Source organism: Squalius cephalus (assembly GCF_949319135.1).
Source record: "Squalius cephalus genome assembly, chromosome: 2".
Lineage (NCBI taxonomy): Eukaryota > Metazoa > Chordata > Actinopteri > Cypriniformes > Leuciscidae > Squalius > Squalius cephalus.
Genome location: NC_137123.1, coordinates 32,967,312 through 32,989,235, shown reverse-complemented (window position 1 = coordinate 32,989,235; position 21,924 = coordinate 32,967,312). Strand labels below are relative to the sequence as shown.

General features: G+C 42.0%; 1 protein-coding gene across 2 annotated transcripts in view; it reads left to right on the top strand.

Moving 5' to 3' along the window:
• The first annotated feature begins 597 nt into the window (after window positions 1-597).
• Window positions 598-21,924, top strand: part of sts (steroid sulfatase (microsomal), isozyme S) — a 39,546-nt gene continuing 18,219 nt past the window's right edge. For both annotated transcript variants that reach the window (XM_079864123.1, XM_079864122.1), the window contains exons 1-5: window positions 598-732; window positions 1,272-1,425; window positions 1,766-1,887; window positions 2,826-2,948; window positions 20,319-20,733. In XM_079864123.1, the coding sequence (XP_079720249.1) occupies window positions 1,280-1,425; window positions 1,766-1,887; window positions 2,826-2,948; window positions 20,319-20,733 (806 nt within the window). In that variant the 5' untranslated portion in view covers window positions 598-732; window positions 1,272-1,279. The remainder of the gene's footprint in view (window positions 733-1,271; window positions 1,426-1,765; window positions 1,888-2,825; window positions 2,949-20,318; window positions 20,734-21,924) is intronic.

Here is a 21,924-nt window from a genome sequence, read left to right as displayed (position 1 = left end):
CGCACATGATCCCAGCACAATGAGATAAACCAAAAGAGCTAATTTCATAGCAATTTCTGTCAGTTTCTTATGTGCGAGCTTTAAAAGTTAAAATTTAAATATTATGCTAATATGCAGCGGGATTATCGGTTGCAAACGGTTTTGACAGGCTTCATAGCATGATCTCTTCTCCTGAAAACGGTAGACCACCACGCACGCAAATCCGTATGCAGAGGGTGCAGTGACGTTCTTTTGTGTTAAAAATGAGCAAGAGGTGGCGCTATTTCACTGAAAATCTATAATCTCTAAGCATGTTGCGGCAGGCAAACAAAAACGAAAGTCTTTAGTCTTACAAGTAGCTATGTTATGCTTGAAAGAACATTTCAGAAAACTGCTGCTAATCAGAGAATGGAGGTGGAACAAGTACAACATCGCAACTGCGTGACATTTCCGGGTCCTTCGTGGAGATTTTATTTAAGTTTCAATTCAAATCAAGCTAAAAGTGCTTGTTTTGGACACACTGTACAGCAGATTTGGTCAAGTGTGTTATAGGTTAAAAACACATTTCCGCGATATCAGTTGACCAATCAGTGCTTGAACATGCAAACACGTGATCTTGTGCTCAGCTTCCTTATTGTGAATCTATAATGTTTGTTTACACTGGACAAGAGCATGTTATGCATTAACTGTCATCTGTAGAGTTATGTTTCTGTCAGCTGTCAGATGATTTCTTTCTCGTCCCAGGTGCAGCAGGTAGGCCACGGCAGACAGTCCGTTTTTAGGATGAAAAAAAATAAATAAATCATATTTAGTGTAGGCTATTTACAATGTATTGTAGGCTAGTTCAGGATTTTAATATTTAGGAATGCAAAAATTGGATTAGATAGCCTATAGATGCACGGACATTGCACGTGTGCACTCAGTTGTAACTTAACGTTACTGTATTGTTTCATAAACTCATGTTATTGACTACCATTCATTTGTTTTTCAGACCCAATGTTGCCATGTTAACAAAAACTAAAAGTATAAAGTAAAATATAAATATTAGACTCGAACATAAAAAAAAACTAAAAAAAAACTTGTAGAACTCAAATATGGATTTGTTTGAAAAAATGTCAAATGCCTTGTCAACTAACAGTTACCTGAAACAAAATAAGTACAATAGCCTACCTCTTTGGCCTAAACTAGACCCCATATCTAATATGTAGTTTTTATTCAGTTTAAACATGTTGAAGGACACAAAATGTTCTTTGTTCATCTGTTTTCTGTTTTTGTTGACTTTTTTTTTTCAGGGTGTATAATGAAATCTCTTCTATGGATCCTGTGCACTCTTGGCCTGCTTCTCTGTACTGATGCAGACAGTGGTACAAAACCTAATTTTGTCTTTATGATGGTCGACGATTTGGGAATTGGAGACCTTGGATGCTACGGAAACACAACCCTCAGGTTTATTCATACAATTTAGTTTGTTACTTTTTTGTTCTATGGGAAATCCACACTAGCTTGCTGCCTATAGACATGTTGTCTGAATATCTCTTACCTTTTAGCCGTTATGTACTCTGCATATGAAGTAGTAGGCCTATACATTAATGCCATCAGTGTCAAGTCATTTCCCACAGAATAAAAAGTTGCTCATGCAAGCAAAGTAGATTTGACATGCATGGGATTTTCCTTTTGATGGGTTCATATATGTTTCAAAGATGAAGAAAGTTTTGATCCTAGATGAATAGTCATCTCTCTCATAAGCATAATGAGACTGTTGTATTGTGGTTGTCCTGGCCTGCAGGACGCCTAACATTGACAGACTGGCCCTGGAAGGGGTGAAACTGACCCAACACATAGCTGCTGCGCCGCTCTGCACTCCCAGCAGGGCAGCTTTCCTCACAGGCAGATACCCTATCCGATCAGGTCAGTCCTGGAGTTACTGCTGAGCTAAGCAATATGTGCTGTTTTTAAAGCATTGTTGAGATTGTGTTTAAAAACACTTCTGTATGTGAGAGATTTCTGCTAAAGAGCAGGACTATTATTATTATTTGTCCTGTTTATCAGGAATCTCTCATATACATAAGTGTTTTTAACAGTACAGTAAGTTGCAATAATAATAACTGTTATCACTGCTGAATTGTCAAAATGTCTAATTGTAACGTTTGCTAATATTTTTATTCAAAACCGTGATTTCTTGATTTAAAAATAATAAAATCGTGGCAAAACATTAAATTCAAATGAATAAAAAAAATCTGATAAAAAACACCCAGCCCTAATGACACTTTATTAAACAATAACTACCGCTCGTTCTGTCCGTTATACGTCATTACGTACTGTTTCTACTTCATTGCACATGCGCAAAACATTACAATTTCGGTTTTCAATTCAATCAAGTGTTTACATCTGTCCTGTTGAACTTAGAAAAGGTTTAAATCACCCGTTACAATCCAATCAACGTGGTTACAAATCCGAATGACGTGGTTACATGTGACTTTTTTCATTCTGACTGAGCAACTAGTCTGATTACAGTTGGATTATCAGGGTCCATGTAAATGCAGCTACTGTTAGTGTACTTATTGTGTTCATGTTGCATTGCAAAACACCTTTGATGCTATTGCGGTTGGATACGGATTAAATTAAGACAGGTTTAGTGGCATGGGTAGGTGTAAGGGAATAATCAACTGTGATTATTGATGTAATTACAGACGTACAGTGTAAAAACATGTGCAACATGCACACAATAAGAGCACTGTATCAAATCATTAATTTAAATGTTAGTACATAGTAGTTAAAGACACTTAATATTAAGTTTTTCAGTTCATGTGCACATTATTATTTTTTCTCTTTTTTTGATGGCATAGGTATGGCAGCAAAAGGCCGAATGGGAGTTTTTCTCTTTACTGCATCGTCAGGAGGCCTTCCACAAGAGGAAATCACCTTTGCCAAGGCTGTCAAAGGGCAAGGCTATTCCACTGCTGTAATTGGTATGTTACTTTCATAACCCTGGTTATCTGGTAACAGAGTCCTGTACAGTATATCACTGTGGGAAATGCCTCAGACGTGATCAATGACACGGTGACTGACCGACAGGTCACGACTCAGCAATGACACTGAGGCCCCACCTCCTGTCCCTGCCGTCACCTACCATTGCGCAATCCTTAGCATATCTTTTCTTTGTTCTGACTGCAGCTAAGGAAGTGTTGTGAGACCAATATATAAGAGAATTGGAGTTACACCGTTAACCTTAAAGTGTAACTTGGCCGATTATCAATCCGCTTTGTATTTTTACAATGTCGGTAGTATAGGTAAACGAACAATGTTTACTCGTTCTCTGTGTTACCTGGGGCTTGATGTATAAAGTTGCGCACGCACAAAAAAAGCTTTGAAATGTCCGTATGCAATATATCAGAATTTATAAAAAATTTACTTTAAAATATGTGCACACCGTACGGACACTCTATGACAAACCTGTACAACCACTGATGCTGGAGGCGTGCTGTTAATATATCATGTATATGTATAGACAGTATGATGACTACTGATAACTCCTGTAATCTTTCCAACATTATGAAAAATGCAATTGTATTAAAAGGATAAAACTTGTCAACACAACACTGACGTCTTCACTTCCAGGTCAAGAAGCTGTTAATCAAAAACTCAGTAGCCAATGAGAACACACTGCTGCTTGCCCCGCCCCCACGAGAGATACTGTATGTGCCAGAATGGCGAATGTAAACAAAAATTTCAGAAGCATAAATGAAAAATCTGGAAGCACATTTGTAATTTCAGATCACATTTTTTTTTTTTTTTTTTTCAGTTTTTCAGTGTGTGTGTGTGTGTGTGTGTGTGTGTGTGCTTCTATCTATCTATCTATATATGAAGAGTTCAGATGCAAAATTTATTTTGATATATTTTAAATGGGTTACACTTTATTTTGATGGTCCCTGTGAAGGCCTCCTTCTCTTCCCTTTATCTCTGTACAGATAAAATGTTGTAAAAATAATTTCAGTTCACATGGCTATGCAGAAGTGATTAATAAATCTGTATTATACATTTTTAAGGCCAGACAAATAATTTGTTGAGGTCAATTTCTAAAGAAAGACTACAGGCCTGCGCACATATACAGTATATTAAAACGCACATACCTATAGACTAAACACGTAATACGCATGTGCACGCCGTCAGCGTTTTTGAAGTTTGCGCAGAGATAACGACACTCGGTTACTAACGTAACCTCGGTTCTCTCTAGAGAGGGAACAAGTGTTGCGTAAGTTTAGCTTACGCTACGGGAAAACTCCTTTTCTCGAGAATACTGAAGCAAGAAAATTATCCTTAATTTTCCAAAATGTAAAACGCATTTGCTGCAGCAGGCAGACATAGGCGAGACGGCTCGCGCGCCTATTGGCTGCTCTGCAGCAACTGCTGCAACCTATCAGTGCATCTTGGCGTGACGCCAGCGCCAATGGGAAGCCTTCCCGCGCTGCGTCATGAACCGCCAAAATGGGTGTGGCCTTGAGCCTATAAATACCCCACGCGCTTGTTGCATGATGATTTCAGTCGACTGGAAGCGAAACCATAATGCAGCACAAGCACGGCAGCGTACGCAACACTCGTTCCCTCTCTAGAGAGAACCGAGGTTACGTTAGTAACCGAGTGTCGTTCTCTTACGAGAGTACTCTCGTGTTGCGTAAGTTTAGCTTACGCTACGGGAACCCCATGTAAAATGCTGTGTGTGCGAAATTTTCAACACTAATGTCCCAAGGGCAGTGTGCCCGAGGCTCATATCAGTGAAATACACACAGAGCGGTAGACGGGGAGGGAAGACTCGGTAAAGTGAGATAAGTGCGCACACATATATACAGTTAAGGCAGTATCCCAACCTTAAAACTGCATAAGCCCACAGGACGTTGCAGCATATCAACAGTCTAATCAAACTGAGTTGGGTAGACAGTGTTAATATGGTATAATCAGACTGAGAACAGCCTGGCCTGTAAGGCAGGCACTTCTAGGTTATAAAACCTTATAAATGTAGACAGCGAGGCCCAGCCTGCTGCCATACAAATATAATGAAGTGAAACCCCACTTGTCCATGCCCACGACGAGACCATGCCTCTAGTCGAGTGGGCCCTAACCCCGAAGGGGCAATCCAGGCCCTTGGAAGAATAGGCTGACGCGATAGCATCCACTATCCATCTGGACAGGGTCTGTTTCGAGATGGCCAGCCCTTTGACGCGACCACCGAACGAAACAAAAAGCTGCTCTGTTTATCTATAGGCAGCAGAGCGCTGCACATAGATCCTTAAAGCCCTCACTGGGCAAAGGAGGTTAACCCCAGCCTCACTGTCGGATGCAGGGAGTGCCGAAAGGGAAATAACTTGTGCTCTGAATGGAGTCGCAAGCACCTTCGGGACGTAACCATGCCTTGGTTTGAGGATAACTTTAGAGTCATTAGGCCCAAATTCCAAGCATGTAGCGCTCACTGAGAGCGCGTGCAGGTCGCCCACCCGCTTTACTGAGGCTAGAGCCAGCAGAAAAGCGGTTTTGAAGTACGGGTATTTTAGTTCCGCCGCATGTAATGGTTCGAATGGTCTACCTTTCATGGCCTCAAGGACCGTGGAATGGTCCCACGCTGGAACTGAGGGTGGCCGAGTAGGGTTCAGTCTCCTAGCACCCCTGAGGAAACGGATTATGAGGTCGTTCTTTCCCAGTGACTAGTCATTCGCGGGCTTCGCGATAGCGATAGCCGCCACATACACCTTGACTTATGGGATGGAGTTCTCCCGCTGTCCAACAGCTCTTGTAGGAAAGAAAGCACCACCGTTACCTCACCACTTAGCGGGTTAAGGTCGTGAGCTGAACACCATTCGGCGAACACTGACCATTTAGACGCATAGAGCCGTCTAGTAGACGGAGCTCTAGCCTGTGTGATCGTGTTCAGCACTCCCTATGGGAGGTGGAATGGTGATGGTTGATCGCCCACACATCTAGGGCCCACAGCTCGGGGTACGGGTGCCAAACTGCACCCTGGGCCTGGGACAACAGGTCCTTCCTCAGCGGAATTGGCCATGGAGCTGTGTTCCTCAGTTCCATTAATTCTGGGAACCACACTTGATTCTCCCATAGCGGGGCTATAAGGAGTATCGAGCATTTGGTCTCCCTTACTCGCTTGATTAACTATGGTAACAAGGCGACCGGGGGAAAGGCATAGAGAGGGCGCCTGGGCCAGTTTTGGGCCAGCGCGTCCCTTTCTTTTGAAAAGAATATTGGGCAGTGAGCGTTGGTCTGTGACGTGAACAGGTCTACCTCTGCTCTGCTGAAAATGTCCTAGATATTTTGCACAGTCATGGGATGCAGAGACCACTCTCCTGGGGAGAGCTTGGCCCTGGATAGCATATCTGGGCCCACGTTCAGGACGCCCGGCACATGCGCCGCTCTCAGCGAGCGCAGGTTGTGCTGGCCCCATATGAGGAGGCGTCTTGCCATTGCAAGAAGGTTCCGGGACTTGAGGCCACCCTGGCGATTTATATAGGACAGCACTGAGGTGTTGTCTGTTCTGACCAGAACGTGGTGGTTTTTTAACACAGGGAGAAAGAACTGAAGGGCGTTTTCGACCACTTTCATCTCTAGACAGTTTATGTGTAGACGCTTTTCTGCATCTGTCCACAGGCCCATGGAAGGTCTCCCTTCGTATAGGGCGCCCCAACCCGTGTTGGAGGCGTCTGTCGAGACTACTTTCATTTGTGAGGCAGCGCCTATGTTCACACTGGTCTGGTACCAGCCAATTCTCATCCACGGTTTCAGAGCTGCAACGCATTTCTGATTCGCCGTGAGACGAAGTGAACCTGTCTTCCACGCTTTTGCTGGTATGCGCCGTTTCAACCATAGCTGAAAAGGCCGCATGTGTAACAGACCCAGCCGCAGCACCGTTGAGGCTGAGGCCATGAGACCCATCATCCTCTGAAACATTCTGAGGGGAAGCTTCTTCCCTACAGTGAATGTTGCTGCAAAGCGTTGGATTGCCACTGCGCGTTCTTGCGTCAGGCGTGCCCTCATAAGCCTGGAGTCCAGCTCTATCCCCAGAAAGTATATTCTCTGGCTGGGAGATAGAATGCTCTTGGCCCAGTTGACTCTGAGACCCAGCTGATCCAGATGGGCCAGCAGTAATGTTCTGTGTAATACCAGTTCTTCCTCCGACTGGGCTAAAATTAGCCAGTCATCCAGATAATTCAGGACTCTCACGCCCCGTAGTCTGAGGGGCGCGAGCGCCGCGTCCATGCACTTCGTAAATGTACGAGGTGCTAAAGACAGGCCGAAAGGAAGGACGGTGTGCTGATTAGCCCGGCCCTCGAAGGCGAATCTCATGAATGGCCTGTGGCAGGCTGCTATTTGGATCTGAAAATAAGCGTCTTTCAGATCCACTGATACAAACCAGTCCCCCGGTCGAATTCGAGCGAGGATTTGTCTGGTTGTGATCATTTTGAACGACCGTATCATCAGCGCTTTGTTCAAATGTCTGAGATCTAATATAGGATGGAGTCCGCCATCTTTCTTTGGTACTAAGAAGTAACGGCTGTAAAACCCCGACTTGCTCTCGGCTAAAGGGACGTGTTCCACCGCCCCTTTTCCCAGCAAATTCGCTATCTCGGTGCGAAGTAGGTGTGCTACTTCTAGATTTACCGATGTTTCGACCTGTCCTGTGAAGCGCGGCGGTCTGCGAGTGAATTGCAGTGAATAGACCTGTTTCACTGTCTTTAGTACCCACTCTGAAACCCCCGGTATCAATTCCCATGCTTTCGCGTTAATTGACAGGGGTAGAATGAAGTCTGGGTTCCGGTCGCTCACATTCGGGGACCCGGAGACCAAACCATGATAAAACGGTTCGTTCATCATGTTCATTTTGAATGGGGTAGACAGTTCTTTGTGCGGTAGATCTGTGGCTAGCACCCCGGTCATAAGAACGGGAAGATGCTGCTTTACAGACACAACTGTGTGGGCTCATGGCGCGGGGCGCAGAGAGTTTTACACAAAGTGTGTGCGCTGAGGGGCATACACGTGATCTGCACTTGAAACACTGCCAGCTCGTGCTGGGTTCATACGCTGAGGCGATATGTGTGTGCGTAGCGCAGATACAGTCGTTTTCATGGGCAGGGGTGAGCGTTGTACAGCAGGCACATTTCCTACACTTAAAACATGAACGGCGTGAGCCGGTTCGACTGATATGGAGCGGCGTAGGCGCAAACGATCAAGGCTTGATCAAGGCTGCAACCGATCAAGGCTGAAGTGGTTTGGCAGGCTTTAGTGGGCAGCGTTGACTTGGCACGCCATCCAGCAGAGGGCGGACACAAGTGCGCTGCTACTGCTTCCTCTACCAGAGGAACAGAAAGATATCCTCTGTCTTTCGCGCCGTCGACCGCAGAGAGCGTCGAAGAGGCAGAGGATCTCAACCTGGCCGAGTACGGAGCTCCCCACGACCTGGAGAGCTCATCGTGCAGCTCGGGGAGGAAGGGAGTGGGCCTCGAAGCAGGTGTAGAGCGGCGTCCTGTCAGGAAGCAGCCATCCAACCTGTTGGGCGCAGGCTCCTGGGGCGTGGTCCAATCAAGGCCGAGGTCTTCGACGACCTTTGAAAGAAGGCGGAGAAGCTCAGCGTCGACCCTCACGCTGGACTCCTGTGTCGACGGGGCGGGATCAGGGATAGAGCCCGTCCATTCTTCGCTCCCGGATGCCAGGAGAGAGCAGCTGTCATACTCCATGACATCCCGCTCTATCGTCTCGACCGCAGCGGGGCGCTGGCCGTCGAGGAAAGAGAGACGGGGGACTCTGAGAAGGAGGCTTGCGGGGATGCCGCCGGCGAGATCCCCATTCATGGAAGGTTCTGGTGGCCTTTGAGAGCGGCGCTTCTTACGGCGCGGCCCAACAGAAGGCATGGGAGAGGCGGACTTGACGCGAAACAAAGCCGTCAAGCCCGCAGGGTCGAGAGAGGCAGAGACTCGCATTCCTGGCAGCCGCCATCAGCGAGCGCGTGGTCCTTTCCCAGGCAGGAAGCGCACAGCACGTGGCGGTCCCCGTCGTTGAGAACGGCTCTGCACAAGCCGCAGGACATGGTTGGCATTTAAAAATGCCTTTGCTCTTTTAGGAAAACGTGTGTGTCGCAGCGGCGAACACACACGGAGCAGTGAAAAGGATATGGGCGCCGGATAGCGCAGCAGGTACGGCGAGCGAAGGCGGCGAATCCGGCCGGCGTCCTCGAAACTCAAGCTTGTCCCGCTGAAAGGCTTTTTCTCTCTTCTTCCAGAGATCCAGCGAAGTGAAGTCACTCGCTGAAGGAGACGAAATCATCATGCAATAAGCACGTGGGGTATTTATAGGATCAAGGCCACACCCATTTTGGCGGTTCATGACGCAGCGCGGGAAGGCTTCCCATTGGCGCTGGCGTCACGCCAAGACGCACTGATAGGTTGCAGCAGTTGCTGCAGAGCAGCCAATAGTCACGCAAGCCGTCTCGCCTATGTCTGCCTGCTGCAGCAAATGCGTTTTACATTTTGGAAAATAAAGGATCATTTTCTTGCTTCAGTATTCTCGAGAAAAGGAGTTTTCCCGTAGCGTAAGCTAAACTTACGCAACACGAGAGTACTCTCGTAAGAGAACTTCTTTTTTTTTCAAACTTGCACCTATTTCAAGTTAGCAGCCCCTAAGTTAATAACTAATGATCTTTGCAACGGAACTGAATCAATCAAAACTAACTTTAGCTGGACAATAACTTTATTCTAGATCTGCTGTAAAGCCAAAACAATCTCTGTTTCTTTAATTTCCTATTATCATTGTAAAGCTGCTTTGAAACAATCTATATTGTTAGAAGTGCTATATAAATGAAGGTGACTTGACTTGACTTGACCTGACTCCTCTTTAAACATTCTGCTTACTATAAGTAACGTCACACCTACATGTCTACTAACTTTCATTAGTGTATTAGTTGACTATTAGTAGACGGATATAGTTAGTAGAATAAGTTGACATTTACTTGGACAGTTATTGTCTGTAGAATGTCTGTTGGGGGACCATTAAAATAAAGTGTATATTAAAGAATTTGTTCACTTTCAAAAAAATGTTTGCTGATAATTTACTCACCCCGATGTCATCCAAGATATCCATGTCTTTCTTTCTTCAGTCGAAAAGAAATTAAGGTTTTTGTGGAAAACAATCCAGGATTTTTCTACACAGAATGGACTTCAATGGCAACCAACTATTCCAATGTTCAAAGAAGGTGCACATGCACTTTTACAAGTTGATTGTACTGAAATTGTACTGAAATATATATATACAGTATGCCCGTCTTGTACCATCTCTGAGATATGCCACATATTACGTCATCACGTTGGAAAGGTCACGAAAAAAATTAAAATAATAATAATAATAATGAATTAAAACAAAGATGTCGGACGATTTTGAAGTTGGAGGATAAAATGAGATGACATTTTTCGCCCTTCCCTACCTTTTTGAACCGGAGTACACAGACAAATAACTTAGATAGATGACGTGACGCGTGACCTTTCCAACATGATGTTCATTATAAACGTGGGATTATGAATTATATCGAGAACGTCGTACATAGAAAACATACCGTAATGTACCCTGAGTGTAAACAGCCGCATTCATGGTGAAGCGTGCTAGAGATTTGCAATGATTAATATAAATATTAATATAAAGGTTAATAAAATGTTACACTCACTTCTTCTTCTGGAGGTGCAGCAGGAACACGAATAGTTGGTACAGATCCTATTTTCAGGAGCAGCTTCTAAGCAAAACAAGCTTTATACTGACCCTCGAGCAGTCTGGTGTGTGAAATGATTCGCGCAAACATGAAAGCATTGACGTTGATCGTGGGGAATATTCCCTTCGAAAACAAAACTCAGCCACTGCGTCCTCAGCGGTTCGGATTTATGAACATCAAAATGACTGTTGTGCTCCTTATTACACCCAAGAACAGAACACCACAATCACTTAGACGCCATTCTGCTCATAGACAGTGCAACAATGACGCGCGGACTATGATGACAGCTCGCTCACGAGCGAGGGCGGGTCTCTGTTGAAACGCTGCTGTCAATCAACACTCGTGGGAGGGGCGTCCGACCGTGTGACGTCACTAGGTCGAACGGCTTGATTTGAGACGGGGGGGGGGGAACATATAAGGAGATTAAAAAAAAAACACTGGATGGATTTGTATAATTTTATGATGGTTGTGTACAGGCACTGCCAAAACACATTTCAGTACAATCAACTTGTAAAAGTGCATGTACCATTATATGACCTCTTTAAAAAGTATATATAGATTTTTTTTTTTTTTAGAAAATGACCGATTGTTTCGCTAGATAAGACCCTTATTTCTCGACTGGGATCTTGTAGAGACTTTGAAGCTGCATTGAGACGGACATTTGAACCTTCTTTGAACATTGGAATAGTTGGTTGCCATTGAAGTCCATTCTGTGTAGAAAAATCCTGGATTGTTTTCCACAAAAACCTTAATTTCTTTTCGACTGAAGAAAGAAAGACATGGATATCTTGGATGACATCGGGGTGAGTAAATTATCAACAAAACTTTTTCTGAAAGTGAACTAATCCTCTTAAGTGTCACCGGCCCACCGGTGGGCCCAAAATCATTACATATTTAAAACAGTAATATCCTATAATAAACATAAACTAATCTTGACAAACTATATATCATTTGAAAGCTTACAAACTCTAGTTTTCATATTTGGTGAATGATTTCCAAAATAAATTAGAGAGGAGCTGTAATTTATCAATTTGCAACAAGAATATTTTCATATTTATAAGGCGTGTTCAGACCTTTATTTTGAAATAGCAATGAACATGAAAAATCATGAAAGAATGGATGAAACCTCAGTTTGTTTTAATGCCAAGAGTTCAAAAGATATCATCCATTCAATTATTTTAGAAAAAAATATATTAATATGTTTTTAATAACACATATGGAAATGAAGGCGCCCTTATATGGGCAGTAATGGAGTCTGGTTGTCACCTAGTGAAAATGTTTGGTACTGCGCCCAAACAAAATCTCACTGAAAGCTCATTTTTTGAGATATCAACCTAAAATTTGAAACACAACTTATTCAGATTTTTGGCTTTGATTTTCTAGCAGTTTTAGAGTCGGCCAGGTTTTAAAAATATATATTTTATATAAAATATGAATAATTAAATTTTTTAAATTGTACATTTTCATAAACACAAACTTATATAACTTTTTTTTTGTTTCAATTTCTTAATTTATTTCACTTCAACAAAAATCTGCAAATGTCTTCTTTAAAACAAGACCAATTTTACGTCTATACTCCAAAGCATTCTTTAATTACAACCATTTAAAGTCGAAATGTGCATTTTCATGTATATTTAAAAAAAGGGGGGTGACACTTAAAGGGTTAAGCAGATAGTCTACTAATACTCTACTGAGAGTTAGTTGACATGTAGATGCAACATTACTTATAGTCAGCAGAATGTATAAAGGGGACAATCAAAATAAAGTCCTACCTTTAAATGTAATTCATTCCTGTGATGGCAAAGCTGAGTTTTGAGCAGCCATTACTTTAGTCACATGATACCTCAGAAATCATTCAAATATTGCTGCTTGTTGCTCAAGAAACAGTTGTTATTATCGATGTTGTGACATGATGGCATGACAATTGTTGTCATTGTTTGTCTGGAGCTGATGTGCTGTTGGCAACTAACAACAACAAACATTTACTCTTACTGGACAAAAAACTGGATCATCGGTATGTTAATATTTTGTGATTCCTTGTCATCCATTCATCATCTTCGCTTTATTTTTCGTGAAGCATTATTTTGTTGCGCTTCTGCTACGATAAATAGACATCCACTCTTTCATTGCGCGTGTATCGGAGGCCAGCTAGTGAGAGTTGTGCAGGCTGATGTCTACTAGAGAATGCAGTGTTTACTGTTTAGCATCCTTGTTAGTGCACCCGCCTCACATTTCAGCGATCGCGGTTCGAGACTATCTTGCAAATTGCCACAAAAAAAAAAAAAAGATATCACTGGACTTAATGACTACAGACCTGTTGCTCCCACATCTTTGGTCATGAAGTCATTTGAAAGACTGGTGCTGGCCTACCTGAAGAACATCACTGGACCCCATGCAGTTTGCCTATAGAGAAAACATGTCTGTGGATGATGCAGTCAACGTGGGACTGCACTACACCCTGAAAACATCTCGACAGACCTGGGACTTACGCAAGGATCTTGTGGACTTCAGTTCAGCCTTCAATGCCATCATGCCTGATCTTCTCACAGCTGTACTGACCAAGCATTACATGCTAACCCCAATCTAACCAGCTTCCTAACAGACAGGCAGCAACTATTGAGACTGGGGCAACTCACATCCAGGACTCTCACTATCAGCACCGGTGCTGCTCAGGGTTGCGTACTCTCCCCACTGCTCTTCTCCCTGTACACAAACGACTACACTGCAAAAGACCCCTCTGTCAAGCTCCTGAAATTTGCAGATGACACAACAGTCATCGGCCTTATCCAAAATGGTGACGAGTCTGCTTACAGACTGTAGGTTGAACAGCTGGCTGTCTGATGCAGTCATAACAACCTTGAGCTGAACACTCTCAAAACAGTGGAGATGATAGTGGATTTCAGAAGAAAAAAAAAACAGCACTGCCTCCACTCACCATCATGAACAGCACTGTGGCAACAGTGGAGTCATTCAGGTTCCTGTGCACTATGATCTCTCAGGACCTGAAATGGGACACTCACATAGACTCCATAGTGAAAAGGGCCCAGCAGAGGTTATAAGGTACCTTAGGTATACTTCCTTCGTCAGCAGAGGAAGTTCAACTTGCCACAGGAGCTGCTAAAACAGTTCTACTCCGCTGTCATTGAGTCTGTCCTGTGCTCATCTATAACTGTCTGGTTTGGTTCAGCTACCAAATCAGACATCAGGAGACTACAGCGTACAGTCAGGATGGCTGAGAAGATTATTGGTTCCCCCTGCCCAACCTCCAAGATCTTTACACACTTTGGACCCCACACACCCAGCCCACCTTTTCTTTGAACTGGCAATAAAGCTCTCTCTGGTTCTGATGTTGAAAACAATTGTCCTGCTTTTGGGAACTGCGATTCACTTTTGTAGTTTGTGTTTTGCCCTGTGTATCAAAATCATTGATACACCATGATATACCACTGGATCAAAAGTAGGGATGTCCCGATCCGATCCACGGCATCGGTATCGTGCCGATACTGGCCCAAAACGCTAGATCGGATATCGGAGGGGAGAAAAAAAATGATCCGATACCTATGATCCGATACCCGTTAGGGGTGGAACGGTACGTATTCGTACTGAACGTACGTTCGGTGCATGGATTTACACAGAGAATACACGGTATAAAAATAAATAAATCTCGCGTGCACAAATGTAATACGGAACTAACGTTACTGTTAGATACGCGCATATGCGGGTTCTTAGGGACACCTAATCTGTAGCCCGCCTTAGCTCTGAACGCACGTCTATATCGCTTCAAACGCTCACTTTATCATTATACGCGCGCGGCGCGTCCTATTCGCTTTGGACGCGCGAATGGATTCAAACTGTTCAAGCATCGAACTAGACGCGATAGACGCAAATTTGACGCTCTATTCGCGTTTGTTGTGAACGCAGCAAAATGAACAGGCTGCAATGTCAAGATTGCAATGCTGGAGTGTGTGTGTGTGTGTGTGTGTGTGTGTGTGTGTGTGTGTGTGTCAGAGAGAGAGAGGCACGGGCGCGATCGAACAGTGGAAACATAAAAACATACTCCGTCATTTTCATACAGGACATCATTAAAACTGCAAAAAGTGTTTAGCCTACTTATATTTGTGTAAAACACAACATTGTGCTTTTGTCAAACTGTAAACTCTTGTCAAACTGTAACTGTCACCCAACCAAAATCTCACACACACACACACACACACACACACACACACACACACACACACACACACACACACACACACACACGCTGTTTAAAAGCAAAAATGATCTCATCTTTTGGACATTCATCATTGCATTGGTTTTCATTTCTTGTCCTAAAACAGAGCACTAATCTGTTTATTTTTAAGTAACACATTCTACATTGAATAAAAAAGAAAATCAAATGTGTTTTTAAAAGTAGTATTAATTTATACAGAAATAAATTATTTATAATTCAGATGAGAATAAAGTTAAAGTTAATTAAAATTAAGGAAACAAATATATTGATCTGAAATATAGCAAATTAATTTTAAATTCATTCAGGTTACCAAACATATCTCAAGGTCTTTTGAATAAAGGCTGGCAGTCTTTCATTATCAACTGTTGTTGTGGACTATATACTGGAGAAGTATTTGTTCTCCATTTGAGTGAGATGTTTTTATGTGGCTAATTGAGCAAAGTGCTTCCATTATATTTTATTATTATTAGTATTAGTTCAAGAATAAAATAAAAATATCGGATTGATATCGGTATCGGCAAATAGCCAAAGCTGCGGCATCGGTATCGGTATCGGAAGTGAAAAAGTGGTATCGGGACATCCCTAATCAAAAGCCAGCAGCAGCTAAATACTCATCTCAGGGACAAATGTGGGTTCACAAGCAAGTGGGGTACAGTGACAGAACATGCAGCTCGCTGACTCACTTTGCAGGAAACAGTGCAAGCTGTAAAGCTGTCTTTGGGAAAAGTAGATGCTTTTCATCTTTTGTGGGAAATCAATGTTTGGTTCAAAAGGGGATTGAGAGAGTGTGTTTCACAGTTAGATCCCAGGATGGTTTTAGTGGTTTTTAAATTATGTGCATCCTTCATAAAATTACATATCAGTATCTCTCGTACACTTGAGTCACCAGTTGATTACTGTCACACATAATGAATGGGAATGTGCATTCCTCCACTTAACTGCCAAACTGTGCAGCTGTGGCAAGGGGGTGTCCCCCTGCTGATTTATGCTTGCCTCCGCTGTGGTGTATTCTGATCTGACCAGAATACAGTGATTTCAGTGAACCAGAAACAAGAAGAAATATAGCTGCAAGCAGCGATGACGGGCCCCAAGCCCCAGCGCCACCGCCACCCCTGTAACTTCAGGGCAACTGTGTATGATGGGCAATATGCATTTAAAGCCTGTAAATGTAAGAAGACTATAGCCCTATTCGGACGGGACTAGTTTAACATGGAGAGGTGGGGTAATGTAATTTTACCACAGGACGTCTGTAATAATAATGGCCAATTCGCACAGGATAAGATGTCTCAGTAAAACTAGCAGAAGTGGGAGGAGTAACTCGAATGACGTACCACCGTAACCTCTCTATTGTCATGTGCGTATTACGTTGCTTCCTGATATCATGTTGTGCGCAAACACACACATATATATATATATATATATAACCTAAATTTGTATAGGCCTAAATAAAACAGTTAGGTCCGGTTGTATGTATTAAATAAATTCAGATTGTATTGTGTTGGTAATAGGTACTTATCTATCGCTATCTAAGTTTTGTGCCTCTAAAAAGTGCTTCGACCTCCTTTTTGATCTTAATGGTGTATGTAAAACACTTGAGTTTTGCTACAGACTTGACGTCCCACTGCCTAGAACACAACTGAATGCTTTTTCAAGTACCTCCATACTTGGAAAAAACGCAGAAAACTACTTTTAAATAGGAAATGACAGAATATTTACGTACATATTTACAGTGGGTCTATTCGCACGGGATTAGTATTAACTGAGGTAATTTTTCCGGACCTTTTTACTGTAGGTAAAAGTTGGCGTAATCTTTACTGACATTGTCCGTAATGATTACTGTGATGGCACATTCGGACGGGTCTAAAATCACTGAGAAGCTCTGGTAGTTATTACTTTACCCCACCTCTCCACGTTTAACTAGTCCCGTCTGAATAGGGCTTATGTCAAAGTCATTTGAATACGCTACATTGACTGCAGTCAGCTGGTGCCACTATGACCGTGAACCACATCCATGAGATCATTTAAATTTAAATAAACTGCTTGTGGCAGGATGTCATAGGTCAGTTTCAGGTGATTATAAGGTATATTTTTATATTTTTATTAACCTAATACGTAAACTAATTATATAAAATTATATTGTCAGGGCACTACAAATTAACTGGTTATATGCCTTTTGTTGTTATTAAAATTGATATTAAAAGATAGGGCCTAAGACATTTCTTATCCTGAAATGCAAGCAACTGCAGACAGCAATTAAAGAGTTAAACTCTAAACCAGCAAGAGTGTTCTATGCCATTTTGTCATTCAAAAAAGAGAAAAAGACTAATAGATTTATTATCCTGCAATGCAGGCAAAACTACACAGCAATGAAAGGGTTAAACTCTAAACCAACAAGAGTGTAAAATAGACTTGAATTAGCGAAACGTTAAGTTTATCTGTTCCAAGAATAGCGATTTGATTACCGCGCTAGTGAGATATGTCATGTAGCTTGTTAAAGTTGCTAAACTATTTTACTGATAAAATCGTCAGAGCAGCGCTAACAACAGGTTTCTGTGCAAGTGTGTGTCTGTACTGTATGCATGTGTGTTTTAGTGGGAGAGAGCTGGAGAAAGAGAGTATGTGCTTTCTGTACATAATAAAACATAATTTTGTGGCAAAAGAACATGGAAATAATTTGTCGTTTTTATCCTGTTGTTTACTGTTTTTATTTGCTTGTTCAGTGTCGTTGTGGGTTTTGGTTCTTTTTCTGTTGTAGGCTGTAAGGACCTTTGAAATAACTGAAATCATTTGGAGAAGTGATATGGACATATAATACTGTCAAGACCTGCCTGGAACTACTAGCCGTGCGTTTCCCTGAATATAATTGCACACCTTAGAACGTCTGTCAACCAATCATATTCAAGCATTCAACAGTCCCCTAGTAAAATTCAAGATAATTCATTTTTCTCCATTGAAATTATGGGGGTCGTAATCTCTTCACTGTTCTGCCCTTAAACTCAGGCTCTCAGCAAATGAGTACTCGTTTATCGACTTTCCTCAGTGAAACTGGCCCTCACTAGATTCCAGTTCTTATAAATAAGGGAATGCAGACTAAAGATAAGGGAGTCTTGAATAAGGGAGTCTGGAATGCAGACTAAAGAACCTATCAACTGACAGGTGAGGTGAGGGTGGGCACACAAATACTGTGTATTTGTCCAGTGCAGAAACTCTGTCATTTGCAATAACCCCTAGAGATTAACAACCCATGTCGAGGCCATTAGGCCCAACAGACAAAGGCACATCCTGAAGGAATGTACTTGTCCCTTTCCTGTTCTGAGACAGAGTGCAGAGAAGCAGATTGTCTAAATAAGCAGACACTCTGAAATCGACATTTCTCAAAGCCGCCTGTAACACCCAAGGGGCGAGAGAGAGACCAAAAGGTATTGTTTGATATTTGTGAGTCTGTTGTCTCTGGCAAACCTGGGAAATGTAATGTTTGCTGGTAAATGTCTGTGTGAAAAAATTTGAACAAGTTGGTGAGATGAATACTTTGCAGGTGTGTCAGAATAGATGCAAGTTCATGAATCAATCTGTTGCACTCTGAGAGCAAAATTAATAGTTTAATTTAATTGAACTCCTTTTCGATGACCATATTGAATGAGTAAAAAAAAAAAAAAAAAAATGAAAAATATTGACTTGTGCCTGGACTTCTTTTAGTTGTGATAGTGTCTCAGTCCAACTTATATTCACACTGGTGTTTTTAGGAAGCCAAACAATTTGAATAATAATAATTTTTAAATGTACTTTTATTTTAAAATTATTTAAAAAACTTTAACGGACCGCTACAGTCTATGCATTTATTGCGTTTCATCTGCACGCTCTGAGTAATATATTATATATTATGAACATTATTTATAGTGGCTTCTCCTTCTGCATCTTTTTCTTAGTGATATTTATTGCCATTTTATCAGGAAGTGACGATTTTGTTCTCTTCAACTGACTGGATGGAAATGGTGCTTTATAAATATGTTAAATTCACAACTTAGGATGGAAACATAGCTACTGATGTAATGGCAAAAGTCTCATCAACTCTGCTGAGAACAATGCGGTCGCTCATGACTTTGCCGTTTTCCACAGTGAGATATTGGCTACGCTCACACTGCAAGTTTTTGGGATTGACAACTGCATTTACTTACAGGTGTGAGTCTCATAATATTCCATTCAAACAAAAACTTACAGTACTGTAAGTACTGTAGAGTAAGTAAAAACTTACTCAAATAATGTCTGTGTGAACATGCAACGGGAGTCCATAAAACTGAAACGTCTTATCACTTTTGACACGACAAGAGTCCAATCGAGTTGTGATTTTATCCGTCAAATCTTCATTAACCGACAGCAGCTTTTATATCTGGGTGAAGAGCGGAGCATTTGAGTTGCGTGTACCGTAGGTAGAACAAAAAACTGGCATGAGCAGCTCCGGTGGAGAGCAGTGACTGGATCTAAAACCTTCATATGACCCTCATATCTTCATCGCTGTAAGTTAGCAAAAGCGAAACCACACACTAAAACCTAGCCTGACTACGTCAGACTTCGTACTTCCGCTCAATTTCAGTTCGCTTCTGTACTCAGTCTGAGATAGCGACCTATCTTTCCATTTTCCTCCGGCCTCAAAACAGCCGGCCAATCAACGAACAGAGGGCGGGCTGAGAGCCGTGGCGTAGACGCTGATTGTACCGTGGATGCGTAGATTTACTTCACATAATCTGCAAAAGTCGTTCACAGCCATGTTCACTCCGGTATTTCGCTCGATGGTTTTGTTTTCGCATCATACATTTGTTTACAGTGGAAGTTAGATGCGGCTGAGCCTGCGCATAACACATGTCATAACCAAACGTTATGTGATTGGCTTACGGGTAACCAATGATTTTAAACTTCAGACAAGCGCCCCAAACCCCCACCCCCGGCGAGAAAGAAAACGCTTTTCAATTATGCCCTTCCATACTCTGTCTACGAAGCAAAGCGAAGTAGCAGAGTTTGGTATTACCAGGCTAACTAAAACCCGCAACACACGGTAGACACATGTTTGTGCATTGCAGAGCACCTCTCTCAGACTGTGACGTGACAGACAACTAGTTGTCCAGTCTGGTTGGTGAGTCCTGAAAATGTACAGGTGTGAGTTTAATTAAAGAATGTTGTTGTCACTCCCATAAATAACTGAAATGTGTATGGACATAACCATATTAAGGACTCAAATACATAACTGACAACCATATTCTGCTGCTGTGTGAACGTGGCAATTGAATGAACGTTAGAATGAGAAACATTAAATTCAATGCATTGGTTTTTTTTTTTCTTTAATGTATCTTTTTTTTTTAGGGAAATGGCACCTGGGTCTCAACTGTGAAGATAGTGCCGACCACTGCCACCATCCTAACTCTCATGGCTTTGACTACTTCTACGGCACCATTATGACGCACCTTCGGGACTGCCAGCCTGGACATGGCTCTGTCTTACATCACATACATGCTCACATCCCATACAAGGCCCTTGGTATTGGTCTGGTTTCCCTGGTGTTACTCCATATTAGAGGGACAATAACTGTGACCAGGAAAGTAGTTTTTGTTTTTCTGGTCCTGGTAGGGATGTTTGTGAGTCTCTTTGGTGTGTTGTTGTACACATTCCCCAATCTAAATTGCTTTGTCATGCGAGGGGCGGAGATTGTTGAGCAACCATATACATCAGAGAACCTCACTCAAAGGATGACCAGTGAAGCCATAGAGTATCTGGAAAGGTATGTGTCTACTTTTTATGTCCATGTTAAAGTGCAAAAAGTTTTTTTAGGTACCCAGTTTGAGCTTACAAATGCCAGTTACTGAACTAATATCAAGGGAAATTGCAAAAATTCCAAATTCCAGTTTGAAAGGTCTGTATTGAAATTGAAGGTCTTGCTTAAGCCTTTGCATTATTAATTTGATTAACCCTCTGAATTTAAAGGTAGACGTCACCCCAAAAAAAAAAAAAAAAAAAAAAAATTGAAATTCTGTCATGATGTCCTCATTTTCATTCCAAAACTGTATTACTCTATTTTCTCTGTGCCAGGTTGCTCTTGCAACTACAATGAATGGGGACAAAATGTAGAAGTGCACTGCACAACTAAATTCAGAACAGATTTTATAACACTAGGATTCATACACTTGCTGGCTTAAAAAAATGGACTGGGCTAAAAACTGCACTAAACGATTGAGGATTACACATGTCCAGAATTTTAAGTAGTTTCGAACACAAACTCACACAGAAACATGCACCTTGTTGCTAGGAGACAAATGACAAAAGAAAACAGTATGTGTTCTAAAATTGTCTCAAAATATCAAACACTTTTGAAATTCTCTGTCTGAATGGAATCAGTCTGAATCAGTCTAATGGAAATGTCTGTGCCCATCATACACTCAGGGTCAGCCTTAGTATTTTGGGGGCCCTGAGCAGATTTTCAAAATGAGGCCCACCTACCTACAGCAAATTTGACTTTTTTTTTTAAAGCAAACTTTAAGTTTATTTTTTTTCTGACTGTATTGGCAGATAGGTAGTTAAGCATAAAGCTCACTAAATTGATACATTTCTCTGAGACATCGTATGTCAGTTTGCTTCTCATAAAAATATATATTATTCTGAAATATTGGTTATAGAAAACATAATAATAATATGATTTTTGTAGCTTGGGACTGCAGCTTTCTGATATAGTATATTAGCAGGGGCGTGCGGTCCATATAAGCTGTGAATGCTCTGCATACCCAAGCCATTCATGGACTGATTAGTATTAAAACTATAAATTACTATAAATTCCCTTGTTTGAGGTGTATCATAAAGCTTAGATGATATAATGTTAGTAATACAGTAACTCTCAGTCATTTATTTATTTGCCAAACGACGGTCGACATTTTCTTCAAATCTGCCACTAACTGATAGTTCCGGGTAAGCTGATTCA